Source organism: Apaloderma vittatum, unplaced genomic scaffold, assembly GCF_000703405.1.
Source record: "Apaloderma vittatum isolate BGI_N311 unplaced genomic scaffold, ASM70340v1 scaffold8083, whole genome shotgun sequence".
In the NCBI taxonomy this organism is placed as follows: domain Eukaryota; kingdom Metazoa; phylum Chordata; class Aves; order Trogoniformes; family Trogonidae; genus Apaloderma; species Apaloderma vittatum.
The window spans coordinates 454-18,602 of NW_009708528.1; the positions used below are offsets into that span (position 1 = coordinate 454).

The following is an 18,149-nucleotide window of genomic DNA, read 5'->3' on the forward strand; positions in this document are numbered from 1 at the left end:
GTTCCCTTTTTCCAGGTGTGATGCTGGACAGGAAGTTTTTCCTGAGCGGAACATTTGGTACAGCAGCAGCTGAACATCTTCCTCTTAAAAACTTCTTCTTGCAGATGCTTTTGACAACGATTTGATGCATACAACCCTGAAAAATATCGTTGAGGGGAAGACAGTCGAGGTACCAACGTACGACTTTGTGACGCACTCTCGGTGGGTTTCGGTTTTGTGTGAGTTCTTGGGGTGTGTGTGTGGGTGTCCCGAGCTGGGCCTGGGGCCAGGCTGCTCAGCTGTGGCGAAAGACCCATTTAACAGCGTGCTCCGCGTGTTCTTTCCCGGCAGGCTGGCGGAGACAACCATGGTCTATCCTGCTGACGTTGTTCTCTTTGAGGGGATCCTGGTTTTCTACAATCAGGACATTCGGGACATGTTCCATCTGCGGCTCTTTGTTGACACGGATTCCGACGTCCGGCTGTCCCGCAGGGGTAATGCTCTGCCGTCACAGGCCGCTCGCGTTCCTTATCCATCCTTGGCCGTGCGGTAAGGCTCATGGGTTTTATCTTCCCACCCCAGTTCTGCGAGATATGAAGCGTGGGAGGGACCTTGAGCAGATCCTCACGCAGTACACCACGTTCGTGAAGCCTGCCTTCGAGGAGTTCTGCTTACCGGTACTAAAGGTTTCCCTAATTTGATTTGTTTGTATCATGGTTATGTTAGCGTGGCTCCCTTTGGCTGAAATTTCCAGCTCTGCGTTTATTCTTAAGTCTTGCCTGAAGAAAGAAGAGCTTGGTTTCCAGCAGCCTCCCTCTGCACAGGGAGCGCTGGTGAAAACCTGAGGCAGACCATTACTGCATCTCCTTGCCACGCCATTAATGTGAGGCTAATTTAGGCGCTCGCGTAATCAAAAGTAATTTGCAAAGAAACCTCTGAGAACAAAATCCTGTACGTGCCTTGAATAAGACGGAAAAGGCTAGCTCTTGCTCTAGATCAAAGCGGTTCTGGCGTTGTAAAAGTACTCATTAGAAATGCTGAATTTGCCAGCCTTTTTGTAAGTAGGGCGATAGGGTGGTAAAGATCAATAAAATGCCATCAGAGGCAGGGAGGAATTTCACGTGCGCGTCAGGTGCCTTGGCTCTCGGCAGGGAGTTAGCAGCGGCTTGTGAAATGCTGATTCGAACCAGCTCTGAGCAAACAGACCTCAGCCTTGGAGCGGGCGACCCATTTGAAGGCAGCAGCTCTTCACAAGCGTAAAAGCCGGTACTCTGTGCCTGACCTGCTGCTTCTGCCCACTGCAAAGGGGCAATCCCAGACCTTAAATCCAGTGCTCGTTGGCCAGTATGACTTCTCAATTCATGTAGGTGTTACCGTGACTGAGAGCTTTAACTTGCAGCCCCAGGGCACAGAAACCCCTCTGGCTTTGCCCCATTTGGTAGCTTCTTCCTAGAATAAAGCTGCCTTTCCCCATTAACGGTCTTCACCACCGTTGCTGTTTTGCAGACAAAGAAGTACGCAGACGTGATCATCCCCCGAGGAGTTGACAACATGGGTAAAAGGGAGTTAGTTCTCTGCCTGATTTCTCTGGGGAGACCACGCTGGGGTTGGGAAGAGAGCAGGCAGCACACCCTGCCTCCTCCACCTGCACCGAGGGAAGGGGGCCCTGCTGGAGGGGTGGGCGCTGCTCGGAGCCGAACGGGGAGGAGCGGCTGCTTATCAGTGGAGGGCTGGGAACAGAGACGTGTGGTTGGAGACGAGGAGCAGGACAGCAGCGTTGGGGCTGTGTTTGGAGACGGGACACCAGTGCTGGAGCTGGTGTTTCCACTGAGGTGTGTTGCTGAGGTCTGACCTCACTGCAAAGTCTATTTGAAGGGCTTGTTGTTAAAACCTGAGTTAGGCAGGGCCATGTGCTGCACATTTTCTAGAGAGCCTGGCCAAGGAAGCCCACGTGTCCTGTATTTCCTGTTCCTCTGCAGTTGCTATCAACCTCATAGTGCAGCACATCCAAGACATCCTAAATGGAGACATCTGCAAGTGGCAGCGAGGGGCCATGAACGGACACGGCCGGACCTACAAGCGCCCGTTCCCTGAGCAGACGGAGAGCACGAGCGTGCTGGCGGCCGGCAAACGCTCCCACCTGGAGTCCAGCAGCCGTCCGCACTAACCTGTCGGTGTCTGAGGGATTTGCCTCCAGTCCAGACCAACACCGAAGACAACTTTGGGAAAGAACTTCAAAAGAATGGTTGGTCAAGTGCCCTTTAAATCATCCTAGCAGCGGAGGGGACACTGGTGCCAGGAAACTTCTTGCAGAGGGGAGAGGGAGGAGTTGGGCTACCAGCCCTCTCTTCTCCCAGACTCCTCCGTTTACACCACCTGGAGTTAGGATGTTACCTGACGAGCTGGTGATGGGCAGTGCTACTTACCTTATTTCAATTTTCAGAGTGAGATCTAACGCCCAATGTCTTCGCTGTAAATTAAGCGCTACCAGGTGATTAGCAAGTTCCCCCATTTCCCTGATGATGATGATCTTCTGTAGCAGGAAGACCTATCCAGGACTAGGACTAGCTCACCCCCTGGTGATTTTAACAAGCAGGTGTAGGCCTCGTGCTTCTCCACCTTGTTGGCACCTTGGGTTCTGGCACTGCCCGCCCGCTGGCCAGCCTCCTTCTGCCTGTTAGCAGAATGTGGGGGCAGGAGGATTGACCTGTAGAGGATCTCTCCCCTGAGATGGAGATGGTCTGGAACAAACGGGAACTCGCGGTTCATCGCGGGGACAGGCCCAAGAAGTGTGATTCCAGTTCCTAATTTATTCCTTTCTAAGCTCCCAAACCTTGCCACACTGTATGAGTAATTTTTGTACCCAAATAGTCTTCACTAGAGTTCCTGAATGCGTGAGCTCCAACTGGATTGAGTTGCTCACGGCAGCAGAAACTTGACCTTGTCGGTATTAGTGGGTTTTTTAAGGCATTTCTGTACCGCTGGTTGCAGATTCTGCTGGGCAGAATCCATCCACTTCCAGGGCTGGATGGGAAGATCAGCAAGGTGGGGGGAAAGCTGTGAATTGCCAGACCCTCCTTCTGATGGCAGAGCCAGCTCTCTGGACACGCTGCTGCCCTCAGACAGGGTTGAACCACTTCCCTCGTGCTCAGACAGTTCAAACTCAAGAATGTCTGGTTTTCTAAAAAGAGCAGACAAGAAGCTGGAGGTATAAACAGGGACATCCAGTTTCTATTGCTTACCCCAGATAAGTGATACTGCAGCAACGTGAAGTTTCTTGGGGAAAGAATAATCTCTGAAATTAAGTGCTGGTTGGGCCATTGAAAAATGTCCTTGTGGTATCTTTCTTGAGTCTGGACTCACAGTGTAATTTTAAGACTGGGGGTGGGGGAAATATTATTAAGACTTTTTTCATATTTGCTAGTTTTCTAAAACGAGGATCTGGCTTTGTTGGCTGTGGGTGTGTTACTTTGGCTAATAAATGCATGAACAAACAGTGAGCAGAAATAATGGTCGTATATACGAGGTAAGTGTTTGTGCTACTTGCATTGCACCAGCAGAAGGGTACAGGAAGGAACACTTCTGGAGGTGTTGTTACACTCTAAGAGTTCTTTTCTCCCTTAACTCAGAATCGTTAGCTTTAGTTCTGTAATGGCTGAAGCTTTAGAGAAAAAAAACCAAAAACACCCTAAAACTTAATGCAGTCTGCACTCTCATCCCTGTGGTGTTTTCGACACTGGAAATGAGTAAAGGTTTGTTATCTGTTAGTGACCGCCACACTTCAGTGGTGCCGCTCTCTAACAGCGAGGAGACACCAGCTCATTTCCCAGCTGCTGCTGCTGTTGAGCTCAGGGTGACAGACTTAGAGTATGAGCTACTGCACAGAGGCATTAGCTATGAGGCTGATTTAAGTAGGAGCAAAATAGTCACCAAAACCTACTTTGAATAACTGTGGTGGTTGATCATGCCTTCCTCTGGAGGTGGGGAGAGGCTCACAGCAGCCTTGAGTACCATTTGTTAGCGCGATGGGGAACGCTACAGCAGAACAAGCATCCCGGTCTGTCTGGGACTGTCCGTGGTCAGCATTGAGCTGTACCACAAGATCCTGCTACTGCCCCATGGGGGGGAAAAAAAATAAATCAAATGTGGCATAGGTACTGTAAAACTGTTTTGAATGTCTGTACAGAGCTATCACAAATCCCCTGCTGAGCAATCCCAGTCCTTTGCTTGCACCTTCTCCTGCCCCGTGAACTCCTCCACTGGTGCAGGCCAGGGCACGGGCTGCATGCCCAGCGGTGGTTTTACTCTGAACTCGCATGTACAAGTCAGAGCAGGTTTCCTTGTCAGCATGATCAGCTCTACGTTGCTCAGTGCTCCCGTGCCACCGGGATCCAGCAAACACAAAGCTGCCATTGCGAGTAACGGGCTCCATGGAAACACCCCGAGGCCAAAGGATTCTTCTGGCTTTGGCTGACTTGGCCTGCCTGAAGCTTTGGTTTAGCTGTAACAGCAAATTTTTTAACATCTATTTGTTGTACTTTTTGCTCAGCTTCATAGAAATTATGGTTATGCCAAATGACTACACATAGATAGAAGTAGCAAGTCATTATTCTATGCAGAATGAACTATGTATAAACTTAAATTAATGCTGTAATGTAACGAGATAGGGATGATAGCAGAGCATTGAAAGCAAGGCACAGAGCATGTTGTTGAGGCCTAGAGTCATGGGACGAGGCTGAAGACTGCAGGGCCAATTACTGATGGTTAAAGATGTGTAAGCTTTAGAGCTGGGACACTCCAGTTTTGAGGAGTAAGAGAAAAAAAACAGAGGAAAGTATTTGATACATTAGAGACTATCCATTTATAGTAACTTGTAACACGGTCTTGCAGACCGTGGTGCTAGGAAACACAAAATAGCCCTACGTGCAATGTCGTGCCAGGAGGGAGAAACCACCGACATCATCCTCGCAGCAAAGAGGAAGAAGAAACCCTTGCAAAGGACTTGGGAGGGTGTTGTCTGAAGTCAGCAACCTTCAGAGCCCGAGAGGCAGTGGAAGGGTGAATTTAACAGAGGTAGAACCTGGGAATTGTGCTCATAGCAGCTATATTGAGACTTTTTTTTTTTTTGTAACAGTATTCTTTTAATTTCTTCTCCTGTAATAATTAGATCTGGACTACTTATCAGTTATTTGATCAGACTGTTAAGATTTCTATTATACTAACAATAAATACTTGGCTTTGCATCAAAGGAGCTTCCTTTTGCTTGTAACGAGACTGTAATTGTTACTGTTTTCGGATAAGGATGTTCCAGCTGTCCTTCCAGCGCAAGTCCTTCAGCTCAGTCGCAGACAGGGAGGGCTGCCCGTAGGTCACAGGGCGGAATGTGCAATAGACGAAGTAAACCGAAGAGAACCAGGCCACGACCGATGCACTGAACATGCTCTTGAGCAGCAGAGATCTGGGATGAGAGAGGGAAAGATCAGTCAAGTCGGCCGAACGTTTCATCCAATAGGAAAACCTAGACATGGCCTGTGTTCTCCAAAGGCAAATGGTAAAGTATGGCTGCTGCTGGGAAAAAAAGTCACTGCTTCCCCTGCAGCAGCTTGCTAAGGTGACTACCCTGGAGAAAAGGACTGTGTCACTTCTCTTGTCTATCCATCTGTTAAAACCAAATACCTGCAGAGGTGATCACTGAGGTGCTGTAGTATGATGGGAATCAGGAGAATCTGGAATGTGAGGGCAGGCAGGTAGTGGTACAGGAAGAGTGTTTTCTCCATCAGGAAGAAAGGCAGATAATTCACAGCCCAGCCTCCAACACAGAACCCTCCGGCCGATACCCAGAGCTGCCACGCATCTGCAGGAGACGGGAGATATTTCAAAGCACTGGTGCTGGAAACTTCAAGTCTCTAAGACTTGTCATGGTTTGCTCTTCCCCCCTCCACTATCTACAGTTTGTGCTAATAGAACCTTTAACTCAGCCTCATGTAAGTGATGGGAACAGTTACGTTCTGTCACACTTTCATGACGTTCCCATCAAGACGAACTGGAGCAGTTTCACAGCGTGGCAACAAACCGTACTGCCCGGCCGCCCAGAGGAGATGGGACCTTGGCTGGAACAAACACAGCTAAATAAACCCTGCCCCACACAGCTGGCATCTGCCTCTTCTAAAGCATAACAAAAGGGCTCAGTAGGATCCAAATCTGAGGCCTGGATATCTACATTCACAGAACGATTCAAGTAAGTATTACGCTGGCTACTATATCGTCTCACGAGGTGATGGTCATAGTGTGATAACCACAATCGCTCTCTAGAAGTTTGTGTGCCCCAGACCCCCTCCACGTGCATGCACACACAAGGAATCAGACCTTCAGGAATGTCGTAAATCTTTCTCCTCCGTCGTATCAAGTACCACAGGGACAGACACATGTAGACCAGAGCAGCAACGTTAGCCGAAGCCCAGGTGACAACATTCCCAAGGAGGTGGATCTGGGCCTGAAGGACAGAAGATGGTCTAAGCCAGAAGCAGAAACGTGCTTTAAGGTAGGTTTAAATACACATACTTGCTAAATTAAACACTGGAATGCACCTGGTTAGTAAACTGATTGTTCCTGGAACAAAGGTCTTGATAAACTTCACTGCTTTAAGACTCTTTTGTAATACAAGACATTTAGAAGGTACTATTGGAGATGAACTCATTTTCTAAATGGAATTAGTAGTGGAAATTATTAAAAGTGCAGTTTACAAAAAAAAGAAGTGCAAGACATGATTTAATTAAAAGCAACAACTGTCAAAGCACATGCCAAAAAAAAAATCCCCCAACCCTCAGGGAAAACATTCTTAATACCGAAGAGTCCATTGTGGAGCAGCTCCTTGGCTGGAGCTGCAGCCCTGCTCTCACGCGTGCTCCCGGAGCTCACACTTGAGCTGAATCTGCTTCCTTCACCAAGATCACGTTTATTTCTCCCTCCCATACTTACACTCGAGGTCGGGTGGAGCCAGTAGGCAATATTTGTGTCCATTGTGATCCAGTCCAGAGCAGAGGAGCTGTACTTATGTTCTGTGTCTTCATTTTTTAATGTGAGTATTTTCCACTAGGAAAAAAAGAAATGAAGAGAAGGCTTTCAGAACTGTAACAATGAGTGTGAGCCAGGCAAGGGGGAAAAGCTCCAGATGTCAGGTGCTAAATTCCTAATGTGGGAGTGGAGAATTGGATACTGCTCGATACAGAGGTTTTATTTTGTTCTTATATCATAGAATCATAGAATGGCCTAGATTGGAATCCAACCTCCCTGTCATGGGCAGGGACGCTACCTCTCAACTAGACCGAGCAACATAATGCACTTAATGAATTTCTCCAGTGTTACTAAGGGGCATCAACAGTACCTACTGCATATACAACATGTTACAGTTCAGTTTCAGAAGATTCTGGGTGCCCAACAGATCTTCCTCCCCTTTATTTTTTTACACAATCACTTGGGTATTTGTTACTGAGTAGCACAGCTCTCTAATGCCCTTCCACGTGCATTCAGAAATACTTCATTTCAGCAAGGATGCCAAACTATCAGCAAGGAATAAACAATAAATCCCTAGACCCAGAGCCTGAGTTTAAAAATGCTCAGGTTCCGGCTCTGCAGCACATGAAAAGTTGAAGGGAATAACAAGACACTCACCTGCAATTCCGTGAACTTCGCCATGAAGCTGAGGTTTTTACTTATGTCCATCTGTGTGGGAGAGTGAAGTTCCACTTCCCTCTCTTTTTGCTCTTGGCCTGGAAGAAAACAGCGTAACTCAGAAATAACCACCTAACGGGCAGAAAGCTAGAAAGGGTAGAGAGCACAGGATACACCTGTGGCTCCGTATCTCCAAAACACAGTCCAACTGCAGGAACAGCCTAAGGGGACTTGCAAGGATTCTGACATCACGGCAGCGCCAGAGGCTACTGAACACACAGCCACACACCACCACCTCCCCATCAACATGATGCACCCCTCAGTCCCAGAAACCGGCTTCAAGAATGTGGCCGAGACGTACTTTTCCCGTATCTGTGCTCTTCCACGTTCCACAGCATGCTCTGGTGGTAGCCTTTGGACAGCTTCTCTCCAACCACCTCCAGCTGCCGGTAGCCCCACTCGGGTAAAGATGCGCCACTCAGCTGGAAATGAAAGGTGAGCATAAATTTACAGTGCTGCTGATTTGAAGTTCAGGATGGAAGTTCTTAGGCAGATAACAGCAAGGGACTGCTAGAAAGTATGTGAGGAGTCACCACGCGATACTGTCGCAACAAATGCTAAAGCCATCAAGTCAGTGATTCTGGAAAAGTCTGTGAAGAGATCCTTAACTATTCCAGCTGCTGTCACTATGCACTATACACACACTCAGCATCAGTGTCTGAGGCAGTGCCTAAGGCTCAGCTGTGTGCGGCGGTCACAACCTTCTGAGCAGAACAGCTCTGTGTGCTGAAAAGTAATGAAATATGAGTGTGACTACCTGAAACACATGCTGCTCTTCTGTCAACTGAGCAGGTTTACCGCTTTCTTTTATTCGTTTTAATGGTTTAGGCATTTTGGAGCAGAGCTTAGTAGTTTACAAGATTATGAGAACTACATGGAGTAACAGATACAGGCAAATAAACATAAATCCACTTGCCTTGAGCACTGCAGAGGTGTTCACATGAACAAACCTCACTTCTGACAGAATCGTCTTCCATACATCAGTGTCAGACTCCCGATTTACAATTTCCTACAACAGAAATGTGTCTTTTGATTATCATGTTGTCTCTGAAGTTTTTGCTGGAATGTGACGAGCTCCTCTCTTCTCTGTGACCACTCACCACTCTCCACAGGTTCTGTGCTGGCATGGAGATGTTATAATCAATATAGCAGGAAACTTCCTGGGAGTGGGGGCTAAGAGGGGCAGCAACGTCATGCCTAGAAAACAAGTCAAGTAAGATCCTCCAACACCGTTCCTCAAATTCATATAAAAAGCAAACCAATAAAGGTATTGAATTGGCTTAGAACAGCTCCAGTAACGAAGGAAAAAGTAACTCATTTGTACAGATTGCACTGTTTGCTCTGAAAGAAAACCCTCCCCACTGCCGAGAGCTGCCAGGCAGCGGCTCAGAGGAAGCCAGTACAGATGCCCACTCTGCCAGGCTGAAGAACAAGCCCTGATTGTGACAAACAGAGCCGCTGTTCACTGGGGTTTCCAATAATGAACAAATTAGGTTTGGAAGGGACATAGCAAAAAACTCAAGCTCAGAACAACTGCCCCCTCCCCCCGCAGTCTGAGTGATACTGAAGTACACTCACGCAGGAGCACACCTGCAAAGTCTCTGGAGTTGACTCTGAGTTAACAATTGCACAAAATATCTGCACCTGCCTGGAGTTCTTCTGAGAGACAACGAAGCAGAATGAGCCAGTAGGCTCGGCGGAGCAGACGATGAAGGACGGACTTACGTGTTGAGGTACCGAGTCGTGATGCCATGGACCAGCTGCACGATGTGCCCGTGCCTGACAGGCCGTGGTGGGTTGCTCACCACCAGCTGCTGCCTGGAGGAGTGACACCCAAGAGGAAGTGGTTACATTCTTCTTTGCATATCACACAACCTTGTCATGACCGGTTAGGTCAAGAAGCTGCAGGCAGGGACAGACATTTAGGCAGCAATATGAGAAATTCAAGCAATCTACGGATTGTACCCAGAATGGAAACAAAGCTCATCAAGGCAAAGGTGAGTTAAGGGCAGAATGACTCAGAGGATCGGTAATTAGATACCAACACCTCAGTCATTAGGTCAGTGGTCTGAATCCAGGTCAGTCAGGAGAGAGTTCAGATTATTCCCACCACACAGCTGTCTGGTGGCTTCTGTGAAATGAGTAAGTGCTCCAATGTGGTCTGACAGGTGGCTGTACTGCCGCTGGCGTCACTTTTGGCAGAATCATAAGAGATCAATGGCTATTTCCACCACGGAGACCAAACTCGCATCTTGCTTCTGGACAAGGCTAACGCATGCCTGTATTCTACTGTTCTCTGGAAAGACTTCACAGCTTTCAGGGCTTGCAGGAGGCTTGAATTTGAAGAATTTTAAGAAGATACTCGTGTTCTGTGGTTCTGGTAGAGTCCCTGTTTGAATGGTTTGCACTACGGATAAACTTTCCCAACATGGGTATGATTTCTACTGGCACATAGGCCTTCTGGCAGGACACTTTGTGTGTGTCCTCCTTTGAGAGCACCAGGATAAAAGTCCTCTGGGGCTGTTGGCACAGGTGGCAATCATGACTGGGGACAAGGGACAGCTGTGCCTGAGGGGAGGAGACTGTGGACCAATCACAGCGTTCCTTCCCACGTGCTCAGTATAAAAAGGCCCCTAAGAAAAGCCCTGGGGCCTTTAGTGCTCTGTGTGCTGAGAGGATTGCCACTGGCTGCTCCTCATCGCTCCCTGTGTTCCTGCCTCCTGTTTTCAAACCGCAGAGGAGCACTGTTCATAGGAACAGGTTGGTTTCCCCTGCTTCTCTAGGTGGGAGCAGCACAGCTCCTTTTCTGGGTTTGTCTGGACTCTCATCAGGACTCTGGACTTGGGCACTCTCGTCTGCTGCCACGTCCAGTCTGGGACTTTTCTGCTCGGGACCCAGTAGTCATATACAGGGCACAGGTTCCGTGTTAACATATTCTCTTGTATCTTTGAATACATTTGTATACTTGCTTAATATGTGTATATAGTTTAACATCTTCATTGTTATTGCTAGTAGTATTTTTCTTTTTCATTAAACTTTTTCAAGATTTTTTCAACCTCAAAATCTCTCCCTCCGGTTCCCCTGTTATCTCCCCCGGGAGGGTGCTGGGGGCATCACAGGGAGTGTCTGTCAAAGTTTAGTGGCCAGCATAGCCTTAAACTTTAAAAATGCAGTTCCCAGAGCAACATAAGAAACCTACAAAAGCAACTTTTTGATCAGTATGAAATGATAACACACAAGGGCTTTTACTGGCAAAACTACAAAGAGTCCTGCTCTCCGCTGACAGTGACAATAGCAAAACACTTCAGCATGAAGCAGGCGTCTCAGGCAGAGGCACCCACTTGGACTCCCTCCTGATGCGGCAGATTCTACAGCTCATCCTGTACTTTAAACACAAAGAAATATTCACTCTGCAAAAGTGATTTCTACTCTCTTCTGAGACTCATTCAAGTTTGATAAAACTCATCAAGGCGCTCTAATGTGGTGGCTCACGCACTTCAAAAAGCAGAACTTTGCTTTCATGCAAAGTACCTGGAGAGTTCCCAGCAGTCTCACGTGACTTTAAAGTTCCTCTTGTGCACAGCACAGCCCACGCTCTGGCAGGAGCAGCTGAGGCAGAATTTCAGAGTCCTCAATAATGCTTTTACCATACTGAGGAGGATTGTGCGAACAGCCACCCTTAACAGCTGTGCAGCCGAAATGATCACACATGGCATCTATGGCCCTGGGCAGAGAATAGTTACATCCAACCCCAGCCATGCCCTGCTGAGGTTTTGGAAACATATAGAAGCTACACTTACAGCAGCTTGGCCTTTAAATCTCTTGCATACTCACATTCCAGGATCTTTGACAATCCACCAGTTGTTCACATCCTTGAAGGGATAGCAGGTCACCTGCTGCTGATGGGAACTACCTCGGCCATTCTCATACCTGTACAGAAGGTTAAAAACCCCACAGGTGTGTAACAGCACTTTTCTGCACTCAACAGTGTCACTGGCTCCATTCCTAGAGAGCACAGAGAATCTGTGCATCTGCAGTATGCTCTAAAGGATTAATGTATGCCAGGACCCAAACTGAGACACCTGGACTGGTAGGTGAGGAACCAGAGTATACTTTCACCCCGACAATACAAACGGATTCCTCACCTGATGGGATAAGTGTTTGCGTGAGAATGGAGCCAACACTGCATGGGCTTGCCCAACACATTCCGCAGAGTTATCTGGGAGCCATAGGCCACCTCTAAGGGCTGACCCTGAGTGATTCGAGCCAGCCCGCCCTGAGAAGCACAATGAAAGGATAAATGGAAAGAAGAAGAAACAACCCAGAAGCTGTTTAAATTCTATTAAGAATCACCTGTCAGTTTAACATAGCAGTATCTCAGCACAATGCCTTCTACAAAATGAGTCTTGTAGCACCGTACTCAGCAGAAAGCAAATACACCAACACCTGAAAGACTACAGGGTCTTAGGGAATATCCCTAAACCATGTGGTTCTAAAAGACAGATTAAGCACTCTTCTGCAGCAAATCATACTGGCATCCTGTAGCCTACAACATCATCCCTGAAGAGTTCAGCACTGTATCTGCTTCTATGGAGCTTCCCATAGGAAGGGACAAATCTTCAGCAGAAGAGTGAACATACTGTTCTTAGTTCACTGGAAAATGCTCTGCATGTGTTATTGAGAAATCAGTCATTATTGCTTCATCTTAAAACAGTACTACAGCAGCAAAGTAGTTAAATGACATAAAGGTAACAAACATGCAAGATCATAGTGAGGACAAGACAGATTTTCCCCCTCTTCTCCCCTAATAAATCAGTTTCATGACCACATTTCCTTTACCTCTAAGCTGGCTTGGAAAGCACTTGTCATAATCTGGTCATGAGGCCCAGAGCGATACAGCAAAGTCAAGTGAACGTAGAAGAAAGACAGGTACATCGCCATCGGGATGATGATGAGGGCCAGGACTCTGACTAGAAAATGGCACATCAAGGAAACCTAGAAGAACACCAAGAACTCAACGGTTTCGTGCTTCAAATATTAAAAACACCAGTGCACTTGGCTTGTTTTGTCAGTCTTTTTTTAAGCTTCCCCTATCACTCCCATTCAACTGTAACTTTGTGGACAGCTGGATAACTTCCAAGGAGGATTTGGACTGGAGCCAGCGGGAGGCATGCGACAGTATGCGTTTTGAGCCACAGATCAGCAAGACATGGATAAGAGTAAAAAAGTCAGTCACATACACATGCTTCTCTTAAATTTAACTCCATCTTCTCCAGCAACTAAGCTGGGAAATGGTTCTAAGACATGAGGGCTTGCAGACCACGACCAGGAATTTTAGTACAAAATGCATCTACAGACAGCATCTTTATCTGTGAGCTGGCAAGGCTGGCTCCTGTACTGAACAGTTACACACGATATATTCTGTATGTTGTGCTACCTACATTTGAGAAACTCTGGTCTCCTATCATGTGCCAGAAGTGGAGTCCTGCGATGGCCAAGAGCAGCATATAGGTAAATAGCCCCATATATTTCACTCTGAGAACAAAGTGCATAAAATACAAACACAGTGAAAAACAACACAATTCCCTAAAACAAGACATAAAGTTTCAAACATTCTCCTGAACAGGGTGCACTGAAGTTCAAGGACTCCGATCCATGCCAAGTTTGGTACAACAACATAAATAAGCTTCAAGGCTTTGACATCAGAAGATACCATTTGTTTACCAATTACATTAAATAACCGCAGTGACAGAAAACCTTCTTGATAACAAGGTGGCACATCACAAAGCAGAGAGTCCCTAAATTCTGATTTACTGAAGCCTGAGGCAACTAAGGGGAAGGGGTGAAATCCAAAGCCCCACTGACACCTCAGGTGGCAGGCAGGAGAGTCAGCGTACCAAAACAAAGCGAGATGTCATCACTTACCCAACTGCACAAGAACAAGCTACTCCAGTCAACAGAAGCCAAAACCACCAGGTTCCAGAGAAGGAACTTAAATAAAAGGACAAAGGGATGTATGTTATGGTGAGATCTGGACACCTTCTTAGGATCCTGGTAATTTTATTTAACCTAAAAAAAGACTTGCAGGACTCCACTATTCCTTATTCTCCTCTGAGGTATCTCATTCTGAACACTCTCATCCCACCAACTCTGAGCCGTGACCTACAAGGTGATGTTAAATGAATTTCCTTGTATCCGGAAAAGCAAAACCAAACTGCTTTCTGATACTACAGATAAAGAAATGTATCAAAAATCACTTGCTGGGATCAGTTTGAAGATAATTTCACCTTACTAAAGATTACTTTAGCCTCTGCAAGGATCAGAGAACATGTGAAGTCATGAGAGAAGAGACAAAGGTCTCTAAATTTGGTGTCTGTAAACAGTAATGAGGGAGCATTAAGCGACCTGTTTCCGTGCACAGAAGGAAACCTTCCAATAAAAACCCTGGGTGGACAAAGGAGGGCTTCCAGTGGATTTTTTTTTTTATCACAAAAGACATGACTTTGCTACCAGCTAAAATAGACTTTTAACACTGCTCAGAACAGAAGACTTAGGGGGCAGCCATATAAGAGGTCAAAGCACTGGATTTTACAGACAGATGAACTGAGTTGCACAACGCTGAAGTGACTTTTACAGAAAAAAACCCACAGTCTGTGACAAAAAGAATCACCACAAGAATATTTAAAAGGATGGGAGACAATCCTGCTTTACCTGTGCCTTTGCAAATTGTAGAACTTCAGGTAGGACAAAACTGCAAGTAGGATAAAAAAGATCAATATTGATTCCAGGAGCATGAACCTTGACTGAGTGATCAAAGAGTTCTCTGTTGGAAAAGGGAGACAGACACAAAATTAGAGAAACTTATCCACAGGCAAGTGCTAGCTCAGACAATCACATCATTATTCAACAGAAGGATCTTCCCCTTTAAGGACAGTCAATTAATTTGCAATCTTACAGGCTGTAATAGGGAGGAGTCGGGTTTAATGGGACAAAAGCTTTCCTTCAGGAGCAAAGCACATGGCCATAACTGTCTCCCAAGGACAAAGAGGTGGGCAAGTAGTAAAGGACCAAGATAAAGGTGCTGTGCTTGCTTAGGAAGGCAAAAAAAAAAAAAAAAATCAATGTGGGGAAATCCAGAGAGGTGCTTCACAAGGCAAAGAGAGTCAAGGCAGTGACCCCAGCAGGAAATGAGTGTGATGACAAACCCTCAAGAAAGAGCTCCAGTGAGCTGCTTTGTGCAGGATTCCCTGAGCCAGAATCAAGAGCAGCCAGTAGCCAGGAGAGGTTTCTCTTATCAGACTGCTAAAGGGCTGGTAGCCAGGAGAGGTTTCTCTTATCAGACTGCTGAAGGGCTGCTGAGAGGCCCTTTCCCTCTCAGGCAGCTGCCAGCAGAACCCCAGAAAAAAAACCCACAACTGAGTTACGCATACCAGAAGTGTCAAATCATGGTGCTAAGGACACAGACTGGTTTGCTGCAGTTTGGAGATGAAGAAATTCAATGAGCTCTGACTATAAGCAGTGCTGGCCTGCTATTAAAACCCAGTAACCCATCCTGCAAACCTCTGAGGAAGTGCGTCCAGGCCTCTTTGGATGTAAAGAACGTGGGTTTTTTGCGAGGCAGTTACGGCTACCCACTTGGCTTAATAATGGTATGAACTTTTATAAAGCCTCAGCCTAAAAGGGCAGCCTGCTGCCGAGCTCTAAGCATAGAGGGGACCAGAGAGGCTCAGCAGAGGCCAGCTTGAAAGTGGGCTCTGACATGTTGTTAGTGTTCTGTGGGGAGATGCTCCTCCAGCCCTTTATGCACCCTCAAAAATCACAAGGGGAAAAGGACTCTTCTCTCCCTGTATGAAGAATGGGGCTCAGGAGAATAATCTTACCTAAAAGAATCAGAAGAGCAGCCCCAAGTGCAGCACAGTGGGAGAACTGCAGTTCCACCAAAATCTGGTACGCTAAAGGCACACAGAGAGCACCAGCCAGCGCTGGCAGGAGTCGCAAGGACCAAACAGGAACGTTCATGCTATATTCTGAAACAGGAGACAATAGTGGTGCATAAATTTAGCAACTGTTAATAGCAGAGAAGATGGATCAATACAGAAATCCTTAGCATTGCAACAAGTTGTGGAATCTAACTCCAGCTGTTACTAATTCATTGGTCCATCTGGTACCACTTGGAATCAGTTTTAACTGATTAAAAAAAATCTGTGCTACGGGATCATAGCGCCTGAAACTTCTGTTAGAGACCTGCTATTTAAGAGGAAAAGTGAAGGTGTCAGATAAAGCGTTATTTCCACCAGTCAGGCAAAAGGAATGTCAGCCACTGCTTATTCTCCTAAAAGAATGAGACAGTTAAAATCAGCTCTTACCAGCTCCAATCCTGTTCCATAAGAAGTTTCCATCAAATCCTCCTAAGTAACCTACAACATAAGCAACAATTCATAATTTCCACTCTCAAAACAAGTACAAAAACTGGTGCTAAATTGGTCCTCGAATGACTTCCCAAACACACAGCTTCTCCATGCACGAAAGCCCACCTTTTCAAAAGGGTCCTCTTTTGTACTGTTTTGCCTGCAGCACTCCTTGATAATGTGTAGAGGCACCAAGAATATAAACATGGAACAATAAATTCTCAGTGACAAAGTTACATGTATATTTAATCTCTTCTTCCCATACAGACACTTTCATGTGGTCCATAGCTACAGAAAGGAACTCAGGGCTGGAAGTCTGCTTGTAGCCTAGCATTTCTGTCACTAGCAATTCTCATCTCACCTTTCTCTTTATCCTAAGGACTGGATAACAGTACATGGCTCCACCACCTCCCCAGCGCTTGTGCACCAGCCTCCTAACAACACTAAATAAGGGAAATTCTAATTTTCTCTATATCAGAATCTCCAGCTACCTTGTGCTCTTCCCTAGTAGCAGGATCTGACATTTCTATCCACGACTTCTCTCCTCCGCAGCAACTGTCAACAGACACTTCCCAGTTTCAGGAGACGCCTCACCTCCCAAAGCTAGCAGCATGTGACCCAAGGGCGGGCCGCTGTCATCCACAAAGAAGATCCTCTTCATGTAGAGCGAAACAAATTGGCCGTAATAAACTTCATCAAAACTGAAACACAAGAGGCAGAAATACGTCAAATCTCACTGCAAGAATCCTACAGGGATACTCAGAAAGGAAACACTGATTCGTTGGCGGAAAGCTAAGAGTACAATGAAGCACAGCAGCTTTGCCCCTTGACCTTCCCCTCAGGAGCTTCCATTAGGGAAACGCTCTTGCCGTATTTACAGATGCTGACATCAGGCAAGCTCTGCTCTTCTGCTCCTGCTTTCTTACTCAATATTTACAAAACAAAAGTATGCATCACTGGAGTAGAAAATAAACTATTCTACTCACACTACAGCCCGTGGACAGGAAAGTCCCCACAGACGGCTTATTAATCCCATCACGGTCAATGCCACGAGGTTCATATTGATCTCTGCAGTAACCACAAACGGCTTCTTCAGAAATCCCAACATCCTGCCAAAGGTCTGTCTGAACCTCCGAGAGCAGAGAAGAGCGACTTTTAATCAAAGTTAAATGGAGATCATTCGACAAAAATCATGCACCACTACTTTTCTGCTCCTATCAGCTCATGGCAACTCATCTTCCAAAATTCTTTTGCCTTCCACATTTACATGCTTTCTGCTGTGGCTACAGTAATAATTCTAAAAATGAAGTTACTAAACACATTTTACTTTTAATCTGCCATGGTTCTCTGTCATTGATACTAAGCTAGAAACTGCTTATTCTTGCGCTGGTTCACAAAAGCTTAATTCAAGCCTACGTTCTGCTTTATGCAAAGCAAACCTCCCAGTCCAAATTCTGATGCTAGCGACAGGCAAACCACGTGCACAGGCACCAGGCTGCTGAGGCAGAGTTACTCGCTTGCAAATTGAGCAAATTTGTTGGGGAGGGCAGGAGGCAAACATCCTGTTTTAAAAAGCCTCTACTGGAGCACGGGTGCAGGTGCTGTAGGGCTCTAGCGCAGCCTAGGGGCAGTGTTGCAGAAAGCAGCACCGAACTCTACTGTAGGCAGAGCTGCTAAAAGCTAGGTCAGAAAATACTAGTGAATCATTGTTGTATCTTCTCACCTCAGTACAAGTGAAAGTTACCGAAATACATCCATCAGCACGGCTTTGATCAGGGAAGAACAAAGCAAGGTGCGAGCACATCACCATCAAACAAAGTGCTGCCGTCCTGATTTCTCACTACCTACAAAACACAAATGCCGCATGGAATATTTTGAAGAAGCCCCTTGGCAAAGCTGGGTTCCCCACCACCACCCCATCTGCAGGACCCAGTACAATGGCTGTGCCCTGCCATTGCCTCACAGGCCCTGGGACCCCCAAAGACGACTCTGATGGAGGGGACCCTGATTATCCCTGCATAGTGAGGCCTC

At 46.6% G+C, this 18,149-nt stretch overlaps 2 protein-coding genes across 2 annotated transcripts; one reads left to right on the forward strand and one right to left on the reverse strand.

Moving 5' to 3' along the window:
* Positions 1-104: 104 nt before the first annotated feature.
* UCK1 (uridine-cytidine kinase 1) lies at positions 105-2,256 on the forward strand (the record flags this gene model as incomplete). The annotated part of the gene is made up of 5 exons (XM_009866586.1): positions 105-201; positions 331-473; positions 562-656; positions 1,486-1,534; positions 1,959-2,256. Coding segments are annotated over 5 exons (572 nt in total), but the record flags the coding sequence as incomplete, so codon positions are not given.
* Positions 2,257-5,093: 2,837 nt separating this feature from the next.
* POMT1 (protein-O-mannosyltransferase 1) lies at positions 5,094-17,237 on the reverse strand. Its single transcript, XM_009866584.1, has 19 exons — positions 17,105-17,237; positions 16,713-16,819; positions 16,077-16,127; positions 15,591-15,737; positions 14,422-14,533; positions 13,636-13,701; positions 13,152-13,245; positions 12,550-12,705; positions 11,856-11,986; positions 11,545-11,640; positions 9,436-9,528; positions 8,811-8,907; positions 8,627-8,719; positions 8,012-8,132; positions 7,651-7,748; positions 6,958-7,071; positions 6,346-6,472; positions 5,656-5,833; positions 5,094-5,437 (listed from the first exon to the last, which is right to left on the reverse strand). The coding sequence occupies exons 1-19, from the start codon at positions 17,224-17,226 to the stop codon at positions 5,263-5,265; spliced, it is 2,178 nt and encodes a 725-aa protein (XP_009864886.1). The 5' UTR covers positions 17,227-17,237; the 3' UTR covers positions 5,094-5,262.
* Positions 17,238-18,149: the final 912 nt, after the last annotated feature.